The sequence below is a fragment of the Mauremys mutica genome, chromosome 25, assembly GCF_020497125.1.
Source record: "Mauremys mutica isolate MM-2020 ecotype Southern chromosome 25, ASM2049712v1, whole genome shotgun sequence".
In the NCBI taxonomy this organism is placed as follows: domain Eukaryota; kingdom Metazoa; phylum Chordata; order Testudines; family Geoemydidae; genus Mauremys; species Mauremys mutica.
This window is the reverse complement of record NC_059096.1, coordinates 15449638-15470150: the sequence shown is the minus strand read 5'-3', so window position 1 is coordinate 15470150 and position 20513 is coordinate 15449638. Positions and strand designations below refer to the sequence as shown.

The window sequence follows — 20513 nt, the reverse complement described above, 5'->3', positions numbered from 1 at the left end:
ATACCGGCATTGAGGGGAACTGTTTGCAAAGTATTCGGTTTGGGAACATTTCTCCATGGAATTATCATCTTCTAAATTAATTCGCTAAAGATAATAGTGAAATGGCATTTATTTCTTCACAGAGACTTCAGTGGGAACTCTATTTCTTCCATTGAAAAAAGAGTATGGAAGGGATACCCTTGGGCTGAGTATTTGTGAGTATTTTCTAGCATTTTATATATTGAGGGCTAAAGGTATTTTCCAGGTATTTCGTTCAGTCTTTGAGCCAGAAACTGTAAGGAAATAAAGAGCCCCCCCACACGTTTCCATTCCAGTTCAGGGCAAGGGGTGGTAAAGAAATGGGTGAGGTCGGATGTTAGACTGGGTGATAATCAGGTCTCTGATCTAGCGTTCATCTTTTCACACAGTGAAATCTGAAAGCCCTGCTAGCTTTATTGGCCCATGACTCTGATGCCATTGTTCATGAAGACAGAGGCATCTGGAGGGTTAGGTAGTTAGTATCCAAAGCTGAAATTGGCTCAGTTGTGCCAATTAACGAGGTGTTCACCATAATGGTGAAGAAAATCTAGTACTAACAAGGGAAGTACGCATGGGGGGGAGGGCAGGGTTTGCTTACATTTTATTTCTTAGTGGTGTTTTTTTAAAAACTTACCCAAGTGATTGTCCCTTATGAATAAGCCATATGCTTGTTATATATATTTGTGGGGGTGTCATTTAATAGACATAAGTTTATGAAAAGAAAAGCACTTTCATATACATTATTGTAGCATAGTTAGATTTGGTCTCTTACTAACTAAAAAAGCACCTTCTCAAATGAGCACTAGGGCACAGACATGTCTGAACAGACGTACTTAAACATGCTGTGAGTCTTGGAAGCATGCTGGCATCAGTTACTGGGCCCATGCACACATCCCCCTTGTGGAACTGAATGTTAGAGTAGAGGTTACAGAAGGCCTTTGGGTTTTTTCTTCTCTCCCAAACCACCATACATTGACTTTTAATATATTTTCTCAATTTGTTTGTGCTCATGAGCTCAGTTTACTGTTTTATAGAAGTTGTTAATTGTTACAGTTCTTTTATAAAGAGTTTGAACATGATTTTGCAGTTGTGTTCTCACTATTATGCAGTTAATTTGACAGAAATGACTGGCCCAGTTAGACATCTCAAGCTGCAAACAGTGTGCTTCTTCCCAGGATAAGATGTCTACCTGGGAACAGTATGCTTGGTGGATCATATCTGGATTTTTCAGAGTATACTCTCTCCACAGCCATTCTTGTAATTCCTTGGGAGGCTTTCATGGGGCTACAAGGAAGGGGGAGGTTTAGAATGGTAGATTCACCTTGCATGTTCAGGTCCATGCACACAGCCCCAACAGTCACTGCTTGTAAATAGCTCAAGGACTAGTGTGGCTCTGCAGAGGCAACCAGAGCACTCCAGTTACAAGTAAGTCATTTTCCTTTATTACGCTCTGAATTCCTTCAGGTTCAATTACTCCTCAGTTAGGGCTGAAAACTGGTCTCCATGGTGGATGCTAATGTCCATTCTCCCATTCTCACAGGGGACAGGAGAAGTTTGATACTGTAAAAGAAAATCCTATTTGAAGTATCAGTCTCCCTCCAAATGTGACACACACACATCTCATTTCTTCCACTCTGCCCTATGTGTCTGATTTCCTTCAAACTTAAAAAAATAATTTCTGCCTTGAAATTACAGGCTGAAAGGAATAGTGGGGAGGAATTTAGCACCAGGTCAACACACAAGAGTTTAGAATGGGTCTTAACATCTTAACTATGGAGTCACAACCAGGACTGCCAGGTACAGGGACAGACTAGAAACTTTCTCCCTCCTAGCTCTTCTTTCTATTGCTTCAGTCCGAGGAGCAGAAAGTCCTGTCTATCTTGTGAACTAATAATAGTCAGCAATTATGGAGCTGATCTCTTTTATGGACTAACTAAGAGAGAAAATATAAAATCACCCCTGAGCTTTTTAGACACGCAGTCCTGGAAAGGAGTGAGGTACCCAGACTATCAAGGTATTAATTCAGAACTCATTAAATGTAGTGATGTGATAGATCAAAAGATGAAAAGGGAAAAAATACAAGCAGAGGCTCAGATCCTGCCAGTTCTCCACAATTCAAGAAGGATGTTGATAAATTTCAGAAGATTCAGAAAAGAGCCGTGAGACTGATTAAAGGATGGGAAAACATGCCTTATAGGGTATGTCTACACTGCAGTTGGACACCCGGGGCTGGCCCATGCCAGCTGACTCGGGCTCACAATGTGACGGGTTGGATCACAGAAACCCCCTTGGGGCTGCCAAATGATGTGCCAAGACTACTTCTGCCCCTGGTAAGAGCCAGACCTGCTAACCGGCTACAAACCCAGACCCAGAACTGAACCACGTCCCCTAACAGCTGTAGGCTTAAACTGAAAGCAGCTAACAGAAGTGTTCCTGTCTTTAACACTCAGATACCCAACTCCCAATGGGGTCCAACCCCCAAATAAATCCATTTTACCCTGTCTAAAGCTTATACAGGGTAAACTCATAAATTGTTCACCCTCTATAACACTGCTAGAGAGATATGCACAGCTGTTTCCCCCCTCCCCCCCCCAGGTATTAAGACATACTCTGGGTTAAATAATAAGTAAAATGTGATTTTATTAAATACAGAAAGTAGGATTTAAGTGGTTCCAAGTAGTAACAGACAGAACAAAGTGAATTGCCAAGTAAAATAAAATAAAACCTGCAAGTCTATGCCTAGTACAGTAAGAAAACTGAATACAGATAAAACCTCACCCTCCGAGATGTTTCAATAAGCTTCCTTTTACAGACTAGTCTCCTTCTAGTCTGGGTCCAGTAATCACTCACACACCCCGTAGTTACTGTCCTTTTTTCCAGTTTCTCGCAGGTATCCTTAGGGGCGGAGGGGCTATCTCTTGAGCCAGTTGAAGACAAAATGGAGGGGTCTCCCAGGGGTTTAAATAGACTTTCTCTTGTGGGTGAAGGCCCCCTCCTCTCTCCTATGCAAAGTCCAGCTCCAAGATGGAGTTTTGGAGTCACATGGGCAAGCCACATGTCCAGGCATGACTCAAAACTTACAAGTAGCAGCCATGGTTCACATGCTGCCTTGAACATCCTCAAGTAGGCTTTTTACGTGAATTGGAGCCTTCCAAGATCCATTGTCAGTTAAGTGCTTCTTGACTGGGCACTTAACTTACACATTCCTTTCTCAAGAAGCTGACCAGATGCTTTACTAAGGCTACATAGAAATCAAGCAGCTATACAGCCAATATTCATAACTTCAAGTACAAAAATGATACATGCATACAAATAGGAGGAATGTATTCAGTAGATCATAACCTGTACAGAGATATGTTACATGTCATATGTAGCAGAAAACATATTCCAGTTATGTCATATATACATTTCTAAGCCTATTTCCATCAAGGTCAGGGCTGCAATGTCACAGCAGATGTCCAGGCTTGGGCTGGAGCCTGGGCTCTGGGACCCTCCCACCTCACAGGGTCCTAGAACCTGGGCTCCAGGACGAGCCCAAAAGTCTACACAGCAATAAAACAGGCCCAGAGCCCAAACTCCGTGAGCCCAAGTCAGACATACCCAGAGTGATAGACTCAGAGAGCTCAATCTATTTAGTTTAACAGAGAAAAGATTAAGGGGTGACTTGATCAGAGTCTATAAGTCTATAAGTACTGACATGGAGAACAAATATTTGATAACGGGCTGTCAAGGCTGATTCCCCACTCTGGCACTTCGAGTGCAGAAGGTGGGGCCCGCAAGGATTTTAAAAATTAATACTGGCCACTCCAGGTGTGTATTAAACTCCCAAGGTTACAGTTTTTCTCTGAACTTGGATGGGTAGATGCTGCCACCACCCAAGTGCAAAAACTCCTTTTGGAACTCAGGAAGGTACACTTGGGAATTCCTTCCTGTGGGGTACCCTCAAGCCCTTTCACTCCCACTCCGGGGAAGAGCTCAGAAAGAAAACAAAGGAAATCAGCTGTTGCCACCAGCTAATTAAACAATATATGCCCAAGCCTCTTAGGGACACAAAAATTCAATCCTGTTCTTAAAAAGGGTAAATTTTATTTAAAAAGAAAGAAAATACATCTGGAATTTAGGCTTTTTGCTAAGTTAAAAAAAACAATTACAAGGATTATGCATCAAGATAGCTTCTTGAGGTCCAGCTTAAAGGTTACAAGTAAAACAAAAGCACCTGGGGTTAGCACAAAGGAATCCACAAGCCATAAAGAAATAAAAGAGAGAAACCTAATCACGTCTTCCTAGATATTACGTGATCTACTTACATATCTGGGGTTTCAAATGAGTAGTTTCTAGGTATGATCTGATGATTTTCCATACCTGGCCCAAAGCTTTTTACAGCATAGTTCCAGCCCTGTCTCTGCTCTGCCCCTCTCTCCGGAGAACAACAACAGACAGACAAAGGGGAAGCTTTTTCCCAATTTAAAAAAGTTCTAGCCTTCCCATTGGCTCTTTTGGTCAGGTGCCCCCTCCTTTCCTTTTACCTATGGACTCTTTTAATCCTTTACAGATAAAGCAAGTAGAGAACAGCTACTAACAGGGATTTTATAGCTAACTGGCTGGCTGGGTGTCCATAAAAGGGAGCTACCCACCCCCTTCATTTATCACACGGGCTATTCAGTTTATTCATAGACAAAGGTATAACACACTCCAATGGCTGTAAGTTGAAGGTAGACTGAGTAATTTACGATTGGAACAAGATTGCTTGTGCACCAACTCAGGGCAACCACCAGGCAAACAAAGAGAGCCTTTGGGTATGTCTACACTACGAAATTAGGTTGATTTTATAAAAGTTGATTTTTAGAAATCGATTTTATACAGTTGATTGTGTATGTTTTACACTAAGCACATTAAGTCGGCGGAGTGCGTCCTAACTACTGTGTCTAGCATCGACTTACGGAGCGGTGCACTGTGGGTAGCTATCCCACATTTCCCGCAGTCTCCGCCACCCATTGGAATTCTGGGTTAAGCTCCCAATGCCTGATGGGGCAAAAACATTGTTGCGGGTGGTTTTGGGTACATGTCGTCAGTCGCCCCTCCCCCCGTGAAAGCAACGCAGACAATCGTTTCACGCCTTTTTTCCTGAGTTACCTGTGCAAACGCCATACCACAGCAAGCATGGAGCCCGCTCAGCTCACCATCACCACTACTGTTGTGAGCATTGTAAACACCTTGCGCATTATCCTGGCGTATATGCAGAACCAGGCAAAGAAATGCCAGCACAGGGAGGATTTTGATGAGGACATGGACACAGATGTTCCTGAAAGCACAGGCTGTGGCAATTGGGACATCATGGTGGCACTGGGGCTGGTTGATACAGTGGAATGCTGATTCTGGGCCAGGCAAACAAGTACAGACTGGTGGGACCGCATAATGTTGCAGGTATGGGATGTTTCACAGTGGCTGCGAAACTTTCACATGCATAAGGCCACTTTCCTGGAACTCTGTGAGTTGCTTTCCCCCACCCTGAAGCACAGGAATACCACACAGGAACACCAAGATGAGAGCTGCCCTGACAGTTGAGAAGCGAGTGGCGATAGCCCTGTGGAAGCTGCTGTCATCCAAGTAGCCAGTGCAATCATTGACATTCTGTTATCAAGGGTAGTGACTCTGGAAAATGTGCAGGTCATACTGGATGGCTTTGCTGCAATGAGGTTCCCTAACTGTTGTGGGGCAATAGACAGAATGCATATCCCCATCTTGGCACCAGACCACCTTGCCAACCAGTACATAAACTGCAAAGGGTACTTCTCAATGGTGCTGCAAGCACTGGTGGATCACAAGGAATGTTTCACCTACATCAACATGGGATGGCTGGGAAAGGTGCATGATGCTCTCATCTTTAGGAACTCGGGCAGCTGCAAGAAGGGACTTACTTCCCAGACCAGAAAATGACCGTTGGGGATATTGAAATGCCAATAGTTATCCTTGGGGACCCAGCCTACCCCTTGCTCCCATGGCTCATGAAGCCTTACACAGGCAGCCTGGACAGTAGTAAGGAGCAGTTCAACTATAGGCTGAGCAAGTGCAGACTGGTGGTAGAATGTGCCTTTGGATGTTTAAAAGCTCGCTGGCGCTGTTTGCTGAGTAGGTCAGACCTCAGCGCAAACAACATTCCAATTGTTATTGCTGCTTGCTGTGTGCACCACAATATCTGTGAGAGCGAGGGGGAGACGTTTATGGCGAGGTGGAAGGTTAAGGCAAATTGCCTGGTGTCCGATTTTGAGCAGCCAGACACCAGGGTGATTAGAAGAGCACAGCAAGGCGCGCTGCGCATCAGAGAGGCTTTGAAAACCAGTGTCATGACTGGCCAGGCTTCAGTGTGACAGTTGTGCGTGTTTCTCCTTGATGCAAACCCACCCCCTTTGTTGATTTTAATTTCCTGTAAGCCAACCACCCTCCCCCCTTCGAAATAAAGTAACTATTATTTTGAAACCAGGCATGCATTCTTTATTAATTAAAGGGTGCTCCAACAGATGCTTCATCATGTCTGTTTACTCCCCCATTAGCCTCAGCATCGTGTCCTGCCTCCGCTCTTCACACTCACTTAATTCTTTCCTAGACTCTGCCACTGAATGCCCCCATGCTTTAAGCTGTGCCCTATCAGTGCAGGAGGCCTGCATGAGCTCGGAAAACATGTCATCGCGAGTGGGTTTTTTTCACCTTTTAACCTGCGATAACCTCAGGGACGGAGATGATAGGGAGAGCGTAGAAACATTTGTACCTGGGGGAAGATAAAAAGGGACAGTAAAATTTAAGAAGATACATTTCTGAGAACAAAAGGGAGACTCTTTCACAGTGAATCAAGCAATTCACAGCAGACAGCACATGTGCTTTAGGTACAAGGGTTGCATTTTGCCTTTTATATTGAGCACCCACTGCCGGTATGGTGACACATTACACACGGCTGGGCAACAGAATTTGGTTTCCAGGCAGCCATGGTAAGCCAAAGGGTACACAGGTCTGGCTTCCAACGCCTTCATAACATGTGGGAATGTTTTCAAACTGCAGCGCCCTCCTTTCCCAGAGCAAGCAGTGAGTTGGGTTTCACATTTAAAAGGAGGGGCTGTGGTTTTCGAGTGGATGTGCAGCACACAACTAGCTCCACCCCACCACGTGGCTATTCTCTGGAATGATCTCTTCTTCCCTCCCCCTGCCATGTGGCTATTCTCCAGGATGATCCCTTCACCACTTTCCCCCTCCCCGGCCACATGGCTATTCTCTGGGATGATCCCTTTTAGCCAGGCACAAACAGACCAGCATGAACAGGGTCCTTCTACTGTTCCCTTACAAAAATTCCCCTATTTCAACCAGGTGACCATGAACGATATCACTCTACTAGTCTAACATAGAAAGATATAGACTGAATGTTGCTTGAATGCGACCAAAACCCAGGACCATTCGCTGCCATGCTTTGTGCTGCAATGATTCCAGATTACTTGCTACTGGCTTGGCGTGGTAAAGTGTCCTACCATGGAGGACAAAATAAGGCAGCCCTCCCCAGAAACGTTCTGCAAAGGCTTTCAGAGCACTTCCAGGAGAGCTTCATGGAGATGTCCCTGGAGGATTCCTGCTCCATCCCCAGACACGTTAACAGACCTTTCCAGTAGCTGTACTGGATGTGAATGCATCTCAGTTCTTCAGGGCAAATCAAACATTAAACACTATTGCTTTTAAATCCTGTACTGTAGTTACAAATGTGCACGCACTGGAGTTCGCCTGCACAGATGCTTCTCCCCATACAGCAATCAGAGCCAGTGTCTCCTGTTCACTCCATGCTGGAGCTCATTTGCCATTCTGGGGGGACTGCATGGTCACCTGTGCTGCTGAGCTCGCCACACTGACCAAACAGGAAATGAAATTCAAAAGTTCTCGGGGCTTTTTCTGTGTACCTGGCTAGTGCATTGGAATTCAAAGTGCTGTCCAGAGAAGTCACAATGGAGCACTCTGGGAAAGCACCTGGAGGCCAATACCATCGATTTGCATCCGCGCTACCCCAAATTCAACCCAGCAAGGTGGATTTTAGCACTACTCCCCTCGCCGGGGAGGAGTACAGAAGTCGATTTTAAGAGTCCTTTAGGTTGATGGAATGGGGTTGGTTGTGTGGACGCAGTCATTTTTAAATCAACCTAACGCGGCTAAATTCGACCTGACTCCGTAGCGTAGACCAGGCTTTTGAGAGATGCTATTTTAACATAGTTTTCTGCGGAAGTGATTTGTTTCTCTCTTGATTATTGTTGGTATAGCAAGTAAACTACCATTTTGTCTGTGTTTTCAGAATTCTCAAGGACAATGACTTAAGCAAACTGCAGAAAGATTCACTCGAGGGCTTGCTATCGCTAAAGCACCTGTACGTGTTTATTTCTAGTAATATTTCATTTACACTATAATAGACAAACTGCTATTTGTTCTTGAATCCCTTGCTGCTATTGGCAGTGCTCCTTTGGGTTATTTTAAAGCAATTAATGGTTTTAAAGCTGGGACCTTGGGGACAACTCAGGTCTGGTCTACACTACACAATTAGATCAATGTAAGCCAGCGTACGTCAACCTAAGTATGTCATTGTACATGCTACAGCCTTGTTACTACAAGTGCCATACTACACTGACATCATAACTCCACCTCCATGAGAGGTATAAGGCTTATGTTGGTGTGGTTAGGGTGAGGCAGTGTCTGTGTAGACATTGCCTTACTTACATGGGCTGTTGGCTGTCTTGTCAATTTCACAACTCCATGCTGGAGCTGTGAAATTGACAAGAAAACCTGGCAGCTAGAGACTGGCTGCCCCTGGCTCCCCACTCCCAGATGGGCTCCAGCCTGGCTGCCTCCCCCACCCCTGATCCTAGACTGCCATCCTGGAGGCGAGAAGCCCAGGTGGAAGCAGGGAGCTGCAAGCCAGGCAGGGAGCTGCAAAGAGCAGAGATCCCTGGCTCTCAGCCCCCCACACTGCCCCTCCTCAGTCGGGGGAGGCTCTCCTGGTGAGGATGTGCACTGATGACAGAAGGAGGGTAGTGTGGGCATCAGCCACATCAGTAATTACTGCAGTGGCTGTAAGTCGACCTAATATATGTCAGTAGGCTGTAGTGTAGATATGCCCTCATAACAGAGACAATGCTGGGTTTCAGCAGCATCTGCCTTGTTTTACAGAATTTTATTTCTCTTTTCTATTTCAGTCCATTTGCCTGAGGCTATATCTTCATTGCGAAAACAGGTGTTTTTATGTCAAGATAACTAAATCGCAATAGCTATCCTGATGTAAATTCTTAGTGGAGACAAGATACAGTAGCTTTTAACTCACTGTAGCTGAGGACAACCCCAGGTGAGGCGTATAGGGTTAATCTCAACTAGCTACAGTTAAGGTAAAAACAGCTACATCAAGGTAAAACTGCCCGTGCCTTGTCTTCACTAGGGTTTTACACGGGAGAGCTATTTTGCAGTGAAGATAAAGCCTGAGATTAGGATCTTATCTGCTTTCCAGCTCATCTGCTCTAGCTGTTTACTCTGTTCCTGGGATCCTGAATGGTTTCAACAGCAAGCAGATGCAAAGTCAAAGCGAGGGACCTACAGTGCCCCTTCCCATGTGAAAGGCTGCAGGAGAGATGTTTTTGTGCGGAAATCTCCATGAGGATTTCTTCATGGAGATTTGCCCACATTGTCCTATTGGAGGGAGTGGGTTTGCTCCTCCCAAAAATGGCATTCCCAAGGGAAATGTGTGAGATCAGGGCTCTGCAGGAGGTCTGTCTTATTTGATCAATTATTTCAAGGCGTGCATGATCCTTGATTCATTTGGGGGATTCTTATGCTGTCCTGGCAAATAATGAAGATACTATATTAATTTTTCCCCCATTTTTCTTTTAAAAAAAACACCTAGGAAATTTCACACATAAATTCTTGTTAAAAACACGTGAGGGTTTGTAACAGAGTGGTCTGTCTCTTTAAAAACTTTTTTGATGTGGGAGGGTTTTTTCCTTTTAGATTCAATTTTTTCCCGTGCTGGGTCTTCCCGTGTCGTGTAGTATGAATGAGTGAACATGATACCAGCAAAGTATAAAGGTAGCAAATTTTGCTTTTGTTTACTTTTTTCTTTTGGTTAATTACTGCAGCACTCCCTCTTCCTTGGACCCTCCCCAGAATACTAGGAAAAGGACAAATAGGCAAATACATATACCTCTCTAAAAGCTACTCTTGGTGGTTGCCAGGCTGCTAATGACCAGAAGAGCTATGTTAGCCAAGCACAGCCAGATTAACAGGTTCACCAGTTTAGCAAATAGGTACCTGAGCCCTTAGGGGAGAAAAAGCAAAAACCTCTGAAGAAGGCGGCGGCTTACTAACTTGGAGTAGGCTCAGGACTCTAATATTACTTTGTGTTCAGATCCTTATGTTGTTATTTATAGTCATCTTTACTGAGTGTGGACTTGGTATTTTTGTTTCTTTTCTCATTGAGGGGAGTCTATTTTATTTTACTTTGATTGGTCTAGAGCACTTTTTTTTTTTTTTTTAATAAGTGACACACATGCTTGGTCTCTAGGACATATGTGTCCACTGTGGGATGTGGTTTAGATGCCAAATTTGGGCATGGATGGGAAACAGTCTCTTAAAGAGACAGACCACCCTGTCACAAGCTTGAAAACTGAAGCACTCCAAAGTCAGCAGATGCCACATATAAAATTGAACATGCAAAAGCTATGCATGTAAATGGGCTTGTTCTAAATTTGACATTCAACTACATTAACCACAAGCCACCCTTTCTTTTACTGCAGTTGCCTGCTTGCTCACTACACATCTTCCAACATCTGCAGCCATAGGCACCGATTCCATGGGTGCTCCAGGGATCAAGCACCCACCGAAAAAAATAGGGGGTGCTCAGCACTTGCAGGGTGGGATTAATCTTTTGTGGGGGCCCCCCTGCTCCACCCCTGCTTGACCTCTTCTGCCCCCTCCACCCTGAGGCCCTGCCCGACTCTTGCGTGGGGGGAGAGGAGCACTCACCAGCAAAAACACCAGCAAAACACAAGTCAGCACCTGTGTCTGCAGCGAATGAGGTATGGGTCCTACAGGCAAAAGCCTCATTCACTACACAACGCTGATTGTTCACTGAGCACTATCCATCCTGTGCACTGAATGACATGATCCTATAGAAAAAAAACAGATCATGTAATTAAAGACAAACATAATGCATATGCACCAGGACGCAGAATTAAGGTTCACAGGCAACCTTAATTCTGGTATTTTCAAACTTTCGAGTTTGAAACCTCAGTAGCATTATTTTAACATAATTTATTGTATATAGTATCTGACGTTTTTAAAAGAGAAAATATAATCTTTATCACTTGCAACAATAGCAACTCCCAAGGTGAGTCCACTATGCCTAAGAGAGGAGGCACTGTTCATCATATTACGCCTGGCTTCAACAAGCAGGGAAAGAAAGAAGTGGGGACGTTGTGTGATTGGAGTCCCTTCATGTAACTCCTGTCTACATAATTGCAAGAGTCACTTGCTACTCATTGGTATGGTGATTAAGAAGTGCCAGCCTATGCCTCTTTAAAGGCACAGTCAGTTCCCATGGAGGAAGGTCAAACTTTAAATCATTTGTGTATTGGAAGCCAGCGAGGTCATTGAGATTAGAGCAAAATAGAAATAATTGAACTGAAATAGTGATGAATAAGGGCCTTAATAGAGCTGTGCAAATACCTTTTCTGTTTTCTGGCCAAACTGAAAAATGGGGTGGGGCTGGGAGAATCACTTCAAATTGGCCTGAAAATAATTTTTTTCTAAATTTTGAGCAAACTGAACAAATTTTGTTCACACTAAAACAAAACATTGTTTCATTTTTGAGATTAGCCTTTTTAAAAATAAAATTGAGGTACAATTCAAACAAAAACGTCATTTTGAACCAGCAAAAATGTTTCAGTCAACCCAAATTTGCATTTTTCAGCCAAAAAAAGTTTCAGATAAAAACTTTCACTCAGGCCTAGTCCTTGAAGACCTGGTTGCTTTAAGTCACATGGGTTATCAGCAGTTATGCATTCATGCAAGCTGATATTGAATAGAAATACCCAATGAAATCATAACTACATGTAATCTTTGCCATTTGTGTCAAGGTGAATGAAAGTAAATGTTATTGTTCAAGTGCAATTAATATTTCCTTAATCTCAATTTGTTATTTTAACAGGGATTTATCCTGCAACAAAATTCTGTTTATTGAGAAACATGCATTTGAGCCTCTACCTTTTTTGCAGTATATGTAAGTTATAAAATTGACTTTATAGTGTACTGTATAGTAAGCAATGTTTACTGAAGTCTGTCTACATCTATGTAACCTATCTAGTGGTAGAATCAATTCTAGTGGTAGTACTTTGTCCCAATTAGCTTTATAAGTGTGACTAAAGTTATACTACTAGAAGACAGGCTGATATATAGCTAGAGAGACACCTATAGGTGGCTGTCCATATACAGATTTATCTGAGGTTGTTTCTTAAAGATTTACTATATCCTGGAATATAAAGAGATCAACCGCATGTGCATTTCACTTCCTCTATTTGACGAGCTGAACAAATGCAGAAAGTAACAGAATTTCCTCACTAATACACCTGGGATTTACATATTCCCTACCAATCAAAATTGCTAACTACTAAATTCCTATCCAACAGGCTGGATTTATTTCTACAATTGTTTCTTTTCCCAGAAACCTTGGCGGTAATCTCATTACAGAGCTTCGTTATGGGACATTCCAGGCCTGGCATGGGATGCAGTTTTTGCAGAAGTTGTAAGTGTAACAACGTTGAAAAATATATCAGGGCATAAGATTGAGATTATTTGAGGGTGGGATCTTTTTACAGGATCTTTGGTTCTCCAGTGGGGTTCCTCACAACATGCTGCCAGACTCATGTGAGACAGCACAGGGAGCTCCTAGCAAACCTGCTGGGGGGATGGGCACTGCCTAGGGTTGTGCCAGTGCCAGGTGGGAGCGCAGAAGAAGGAAAAGGGTGCTCACGAGAAGATAGGAAGGATGGAGGGATAGAGAAAAAATCCCCTCCCTCTCAAAAACTACAAGAGAGCAATAGCCGCTCCCTAGGAGACGAGTTGCAGAAGGACTGCCAGTCTCAGGGCCTTCAGCCCTTGCCTACAGCATGAGCATTTATTTCATAGCCCTCAGCACCTGGGGGCAGGTCAATGTTTAAGGCCTCAGTCTGGATGGCTGAATTCCAAGAACGTGTTGAGCTCAGCTCATTCTCAGAAAGAGCATCAGTGCAGTGCAGAGTGACTTTATACTCTGCAGTGGCTGCCACAGGCTGCCACAGCTCCCCTGTAACAAGGGTGAAGGGCTGACTGTAGCCCCAACCTCCACACAACAGCAGAGGGTGAGAGAAGCTTGGAGGTGGCCAAGGAAGAATGAGGAGAGTCAGTGAGGAGAGATGGAGGATGTGACCCAGATGTCAAAAGCTGCATGGCAGCCAGCCACCCCAACAGCCCTGGGAAGCGATAGAGGGCCCAAGTGGCTAAGTGGGGGAAGCAAGGATGGGATGGAGACAGGCCAGAGGCTGAGGGAAGCTGAAGGTGTAGGGCAGCTTGGAAATGTTCCATCAAAATGTTTTTTCAATGGGAAATTGTGTTTTTGACTGAAAGAAATTTTCAAGAAAGGTGCCTGCTTTCCTCAAAATTCCAGTATTTCATCAGAAAACCAAAAACGTAACCAAAACAAAAAAAAATCTATTTTCAACAGCTTTGGGCTAAAACTTTTCATTTTTGTGGTCTTCAGATTTTCAACAAAAAGTCCATTTTTTCCACAGAAAACGTCAATGAAAACAAATATTTATGTTTTCACTGACATTTTTTGTGGAAAACCCGTCTCCAATTTTCCAACCAGCTCTACAAAGCAGCATTTTTAAAAGCAAAGAGGGCAGTTTTGAACTGTATCCTGAAATAAGCAGAAAGCCACTGGACTTTGAAGACTGAGCATGATGAGGCCTAGGTTGATATATACAAGGGGGTAGGCTACAGCTTTCTGTTTTCATCGGAGACTGCAAAGCCGGAATGTGAAGTGTTGCAATAAATCAGATGGAGGTGTGGAGGACAATCCCAGGAGATGTATGGCATACTTGGGGGACAGGCAGGTTTACAAACTGGGGAAATGGGGGAAGACAGAGAGTTCAGAGTCAGAGGTGACATCAGAGTCATGGACGATGGAAGCAAATGAGCTGAGGAGGAAAATAGAAGAATGTGTATTTTCCAGGAGAAGCATTCTGTTTTTTAGATCTTTAGCTGAATATACCCAGGGCCAATGTTCCCTCTAATTTTTCCCATCCATGTGCGGAATGAATTTTGCTATGTGCACCAATATGGAGGGATGTGTGGCAAGGATGGGGCTGAGGAGTTTGGACTGTGGGAGGGGGCTCAGGGCTGGAGCAGAGGGTTGAGGTGTGGGGGGTGAGGGCTCCAGCTGGGGGCGCCTCCTCTGGGGTGTGGCTGGGGATGAGGGGTTTGGGGTGTGGGCTCTGGGGTGGGGCCAGGGAGAGAGGACTACACCCAGCCCTCTCTCCCCACAGTAGCACCTGGTCTGGGGCCGGGGGAGAGGTGCCTCTCCCCGCCTAAGTTCACTCTAAGCTGTGCAGCTGCGCAGCAGGCTATAAAGGGCTGCACAGCCACAGGAGCCTGGAAAGGAGAGAGATTGGGGTGGGCAGGGACTGGGGAGGGGAGAAATTTGGGGCATGCAGGGCTGCCGTGGGCCTCTCCCCCAGCCCTGGAGCTCCGTGCTGCAGATGGGGAGGGGGGCCCCTCCCCCAGAGCTCACTGCTGCTGGCAGGGAGAGGGCCGGGGGAGTCCTCTGGCCCCAGCCACAGGGCAGCCTGCATCCTAAACTCCTCATCCCCGATCCCACGCCAGAGTCTGCACCCCCAGCTGGAGCCCTCACCCCCTACACACATCCCAGTGCTCTGCCCAAACCCTTGAGCCCTCTCCCAGACCCTGAAACCCTCATCCCCAGCCCCATCCCAGAGCATTTACCCCCCACACACACTCCAACCCTCTGCCCCAGCGCTGAGCCCCCTCCCACACTCCGAACCCCTTGGCCACACATCACCTCCATATCGGTGCACATAACAAAATTAATCCCACACATTAGAGGGAACATTGCTCCCCACCATAGCAGCTCTGGGGCTGGGGCCGGGGGAGAGGTGACTCTCCCCGCTAGAGCAGCTCTGGAGCTGGGGGGAGTCCTCCTCTCTCCCTGCCACAGCCCCAGGGCTGGGAGGGAGAGGCGTGTCTCCTCCCGCACTGCAGCCCTGGGGTTGTGCACGGCCCTTGGTGGGTTCCTGCACGGCTGCGCAAGCGGGAACTTAGCCCAGGGCCCTGTGTCTTTCCTGATTCTGCATCTGTGAATTCCCTCCCAAAGTCATGCCTTACTGCAGAATTGGGTTCCAGCTTTTAAATGTTCATCCAAAAGCCTTCCTCGTATGCTTAGAACTTAGACAAGCTTTTATCTTTCAGGCTGATTGGTTCTCAGCTTGACAGTGAATTCTTTGGGGAAATCTGAGCAACAACCATGCAGCCATTTTTGAGTATAAAAACCATGAAAAAACCCCACTTCTGCCATTCATACATATGGGCCTTGTTCTCATCGACTCCTTTACATGGCACTGGCAGCATAAAGTAGCATTTACATAGGGCCTCCTTAATCTACATCAGAATCAGGTCCAATGTGTACAACAATTTTTGGACAGTTCTAATGTTCAATGGTTAGAAACTTGCCCTCTAGCAGGAAGGAAGTCCCAGGTCCCAGATGTGCCTCTCAGGGGGTCCAGTAGAAATTCACTGTGATTTGGGTGAGTTATAGGGTTTGAAAAGCATCATTGCCTTTGTCCTACGTTGAGCTTTAGCTATCTCCTACTGCTACAGTGGTCACTGCACATCTCATGGGACCTGAATGGATTTTTGGTTTCCAGGTACGTGGATTTGTGTATCCGGGGGAGAAGGAGTGCACATATATGCAGTCTTCTCACACACACACATACCCGCCCCCCCATGCAGGCTACTCCCTATGACAAACACATGCCATTTGTAGGCACCCATATATAAGCTAGGCAAGCACAAAGCACATGTACACATGCACCACACACACTAACCATGCGCACCATGCTCCCCCACGGTCTCAGCTTCAGCCCTGGGGTTTATCTGTGCAGAGTGGACATGCTGAGGGCACTGAGCTCTCAGGCCTTCTTGGCCAACAGGCAGGTAGTACTATGGAGGAAGGCTGAGACTCTGGCAGAATGTTTTCCCCAAGATGCTTGCAGGTGATACAGAACATCACAGAGGAGGGCATCCATCTGGCCTTGGATGTGTAGGGGCTTTGGTGCAGAGAGCTGCTGCCTCTGAGTAGAATGCTGCATGTGCACATGGGTACAGGCCGCTGACCTTTGCTCTAAGGTTTGGAAGAAGCTCTTGCCTCACCCCTGCTTTTATTCTAGACAAAACTTGTTTGGGGAGCAGGGGTGAGGCTGCACAAGACAAAGGAGACCAAGGCTATCCTGCCTTCTCCTGGATCAGGGTATTGCCTCTCCACCCCTGAGCACAGAAGAAGTCCTGCAAAGACACCGATCTTTGCTCTGGCTGGATTCAAGGTTGTTTCTTACTACCCCGCAAGGAACTCAGCCATAAAAGCAATCACAGCAAAAGTCAAAGGGCCCTGACCCCACCCCCACCGCCACAGGCAGCCAAAAAAGGCCAAAATGTTTAGAAGTAGGTGGCTAGCGTAAAGTTCAAGGGTCCATAATTAGGCACCTAAACAAGTGGGCTGATTTCCCCAAGTGCTGGGTGCCCCCTGCTGCCCCTGAACCCAGTGATAGTTTCATTTTCAGGCAAATGTACAGAAGAAACAAATAAGTAAAAGAGGAAAAAGCCTAAGTGATGTATATGAACATTGTTAGCCAACACACTTTCTTAGCTCACTCGGCTCTGGTGCTGTTTCATTGATTTTTCAGGGTCCTAAGCCATAATCCATTGTCAATCATTGCTGACACGTCATTATTTGAATTGCCCTCACTGAAATATCTGTAAGTATTGACTTGACTCAATGTTACCCTCATTTATAAAGCAGATCTTTGGCTCTGTTTCTCTACTCCCATGCATGGGATGGGCCCCCTAGTAGCCCCTACAGTCCTCAGAGCACAGGGACTGGCACAAATAACACTGAAGGGAGCAGAGAGAGGTAGAGGCAGAGTCATTCCACTCCATCCCCACACAGGCCATGCTATAAATGAACAGGCTGGCCCAAAGAGATCAGAGATCTTGCCGCTGAAGATGGTACTTCATAGCAGGTCTTGGAGACTAGGTCAGTTCTGTACTGACAGGAGGTCTCTGCAGAAGGGAATGCTGCTTTTTCTACTTGGGCTGATTGAAAGATAGGTGTCTGGGTGCTATTGACGATTCCAGAGGGTTAATATGAGGGGAAGTACAAGCTGCTCTGTGTGGTGGGTGGCTGATTAGTTTTGCCTTTAGTTTTGTTTTCATACCAGGGTTCTTGGCTGGCTACTGTTTTTGTATTGACGCCTCCTTGTGTCAGTGCATTTTATGCTAGGAGCTCTGGTGACCATAGTCTCCCCACATCACAGTCCCAAAGCACTGAGGGGGTATAAGATGACAACTACCTTTCTGTTGTCCTTGGCTGATGATTACCCTGAACATTTTCAGCTAGGATGACCAGATGTCCCAATTTTATAGGGACAGTCCTGATTTTTGGGTCTTTTTCTTATATAGGCTCCTATTACCCCCCACCCTCGTCCCGATTTTTTCACATTTGCTGTCTGGTCACCCTATTTTCAGCTCCCACAATCCCACAGGCTAGGGATTCAGGCATCCTATTTGCAGAGGTTCTTTTATCTCTGGGATATCTACTTCCACTGCACAAACAGATCATGGGTTTCCATTCTGTGCATTTCTCCTGTTAACGGATATCATTTTGCTGTGGCTGTTGAGAGATGGCATCATACCAATTGTTTGCTCTCACTGCATGGAACTTGATTCAGACAGTACAGGAAGCTATTGGGAAAAGGTTATTGTTTATAATTTATACACGGGTTAGTAAAAACTCACATGTACAGCTCTAAATTTCTTGGCAGCCTCTGTCTATCTAAGATACTTAAATGGCTCCCACTACCATGATGTCTGCTCCCCTCACACATTTATCTGCACACCCTGAGATAGACTCATAGATTAATAGGGTTGGAAGAGACCTCAGGAGGTCATCAAGTCCAACTCCCTGCTCAAAGCAGGACCAAATCCCAACTAAATCTCCAATGGCCCCTCTTAAGGATTGAGCTCATAACCCTGAGTTTAGCAAGCTAATGCTCAAACCACTGAGCTATCCCTCAGTGAACAGCACTGGTCGCCTCATTGTACAGAGGAGGCAGAGAGAGAATAAATGACTGCCACAGTCATGTACAGAGTCAGTGGCAAAGCAAGGAACTGAATCTAGGTCTCCTCTACTGGCAGCCTAATCAATGAACCATCCTTTTTCCCATAGGCAAGGCTCTGTCACAGTGGCATTTCTTATTCCTTTCTCAGTCGGCAGCACGCAGTATCCTGGGATAGAAACAGATTCATCATCTTCCTTTCCTATTTTCAGAACTTTGTTCATTCATCTAGGATGTGTAGGAAACTTGAAGCAATGGGTTTTCCTTCACTTTGGCCCATATTTTTTTGTATTGCTCCATGCATGTGAGTCAGTGTCATTTTACTGCATATTTCTTTTTTCATTCCCATGTGTAATGCGCCCAGCCCCTTACCTATGGACTCCACACTTACAGCCAGGGGAGAGGGATCTTCATGTCCACGAGGGTTGAGTGGAAAAGATTTGTACTTTGTGTTTGGGGGGAGTTTCTGCGTTCAGACGGAACACAGTGTCACATGCAATACAAGTCACATTTCTCACTCCATTCTGCTGAGTCAAAGTCAGTCTTTTGGCTGCTTTCAGAGTGGTGGCCGTGTTCGTCTGTATCAGCAAAAACAACGAGGAGTCCTCCTTGGGGCACCTTAGAGACTAACACATTTATTTGAGCATAAGCTTTCATGGGCTAAAACCCAGTTCATCAGATGCATGGAGTGGAAAATACAGTAGAGAGGTATAAATACAGGCTGTGTATCATAGGTCTAGTACAGTGGTTCCCAAACTGGGGTTCACAAACCCCTGGGCATTCGCAGAACGTTACAGGGGGGTTGCCAGAAAAATTTCTCTGATGGCGGCCAGAGAACCCCGGGCATTGGAGGCCCAGTTGCAGGGCAGACAGCCCGAGCCCCAGGGAGATCGGAGCCGGGCAGTTGGGGCTGGCAGCCTGAGCCCTGCCCCCGTCAGCGGGGGAGCTGGTAGCCTGAACCCCGGCACTCTGCACGGGGCTGGCAGCCTGAGCCCTGCCCCCATCAGCGGGGAGCTGGTAGCCTGAACCCCGGCATTCCTTGCAGGGCTGGCAGCCTGAGCCCTGCCCCTGTCAGCAGGGAGCTGGTAGCCCAAACCCCAGCATTCCTCGCAGGGCTGGCAGCCCGAACCCTGCCCCCATCAGCGGGGGAGCCAATAGCCTGAACCCCGGCACTCTGCACGGGGCTGGCAGCCCGAGCCCCAGGGAGAGCGGGGCCGGGCAGTTTGGGCTGGCAGCCCGAGCCCTGCCCCCGTCAGTGGGGGAGCCGGTAGCCTGAACCCCGGCATTCCTCACAGGGCTGGCAGCCCGAGCCCCAGGGAGAGCGGGGCCGGGCAGTTTGGGCTGGCAGCCCAAGCCCCAGGGCCGGCTTTAGGCCTATTCCACCAATTCCCCTGAATCGGGCCCCGCGCCTAAGAGGGCAGTCTTCAGCATCCTTCACTCTGGGTCTTCGAGGGCACTTCGGCAGTGGGTCCTTCAGTACCACTGAAAACCTGGAGCAAGTGAAGGACCCACCGCCGAAGTGAGTCATCCCTGCCAGGGCCCCGTTGAAACTGTTTGAATTGGGCCCTGCACTTCCTAAAGCCGGCCCTGCCGAGCCCTGCCCCCGTCAGCGGGGGAGCCAGCAGCCCGAACCCCGGCGCTCCGCACAGGGCTGGCAGCCCGAGCCCCAGCGGTCAGCGGGACCTGCAGCACGAACTCAGTGGAGCTCAGTTGACCTGGGCGGTCAACAGTGTCCAGCAGCAGGAGCCCCACGGAGTGCGGAGCCGGCAGCCCAGACCCCGGCGCGGAGCCAGTAGCCTGAGCCCTGTGGTGGTCAGGGCGGCAGCTGAGACCCCAGGCACGCAGGTGGCAGCTTGGACCCCTGTCCTCGTCAGACAGGGGACGTTGTTATGGAGGGCAGAGTGAGCAGGGGCCATGCTGTACATGGGAGGGGGTCCAAGCTAATTTGTCCTTCCCAGGACACCCTCCTAGGGACAGAGCTCGTGGCGGAAGGAAAGCTGTTTGCGAGCCAAACCAGCAGGAAGCACGTTGTAGCCCGTGTAGCAG

The 20513-nt window shown here is 46.8% G+C and overlaps 1 protein-coding gene across 9 annotated transcripts in view; it reads left to right on the top strand.

Moving 5' to 3' along the window:
• Positions 1-20513, top strand: part of LRRC37A (leucine rich repeat containing 37A) — a 55064-nt gene that overhangs the window by 5158 nt on the left and 29393 nt on the right. For 6 of the 9 annotated variants that reach the window (XM_044999187.1, XM_044999179.1, XM_044999182.1 and 3 more), the window contains exons 2-6: positions 123-194; positions 8339-8410; positions 12233-12304; positions 12746-12826; positions 17037-17108. In XM_044999187.1, the coding sequence (XP_044855122.1) occupies positions 123-194; positions 8339-8410; positions 12233-12304; positions 12746-12826; positions 17037-17108 (369 nt within the window). Of the gene's footprint in view, positions 1-122; positions 195-8338; positions 8411-10898; positions 11103-12232; positions 12305-12745; positions 12827-17036; positions 17109-20513 lie in introns of those variants that run through there. The other 3 variants (XM_044999185.1, XM_044999186.1, XM_044999188.1) reach the window with 3 other exon arrangements.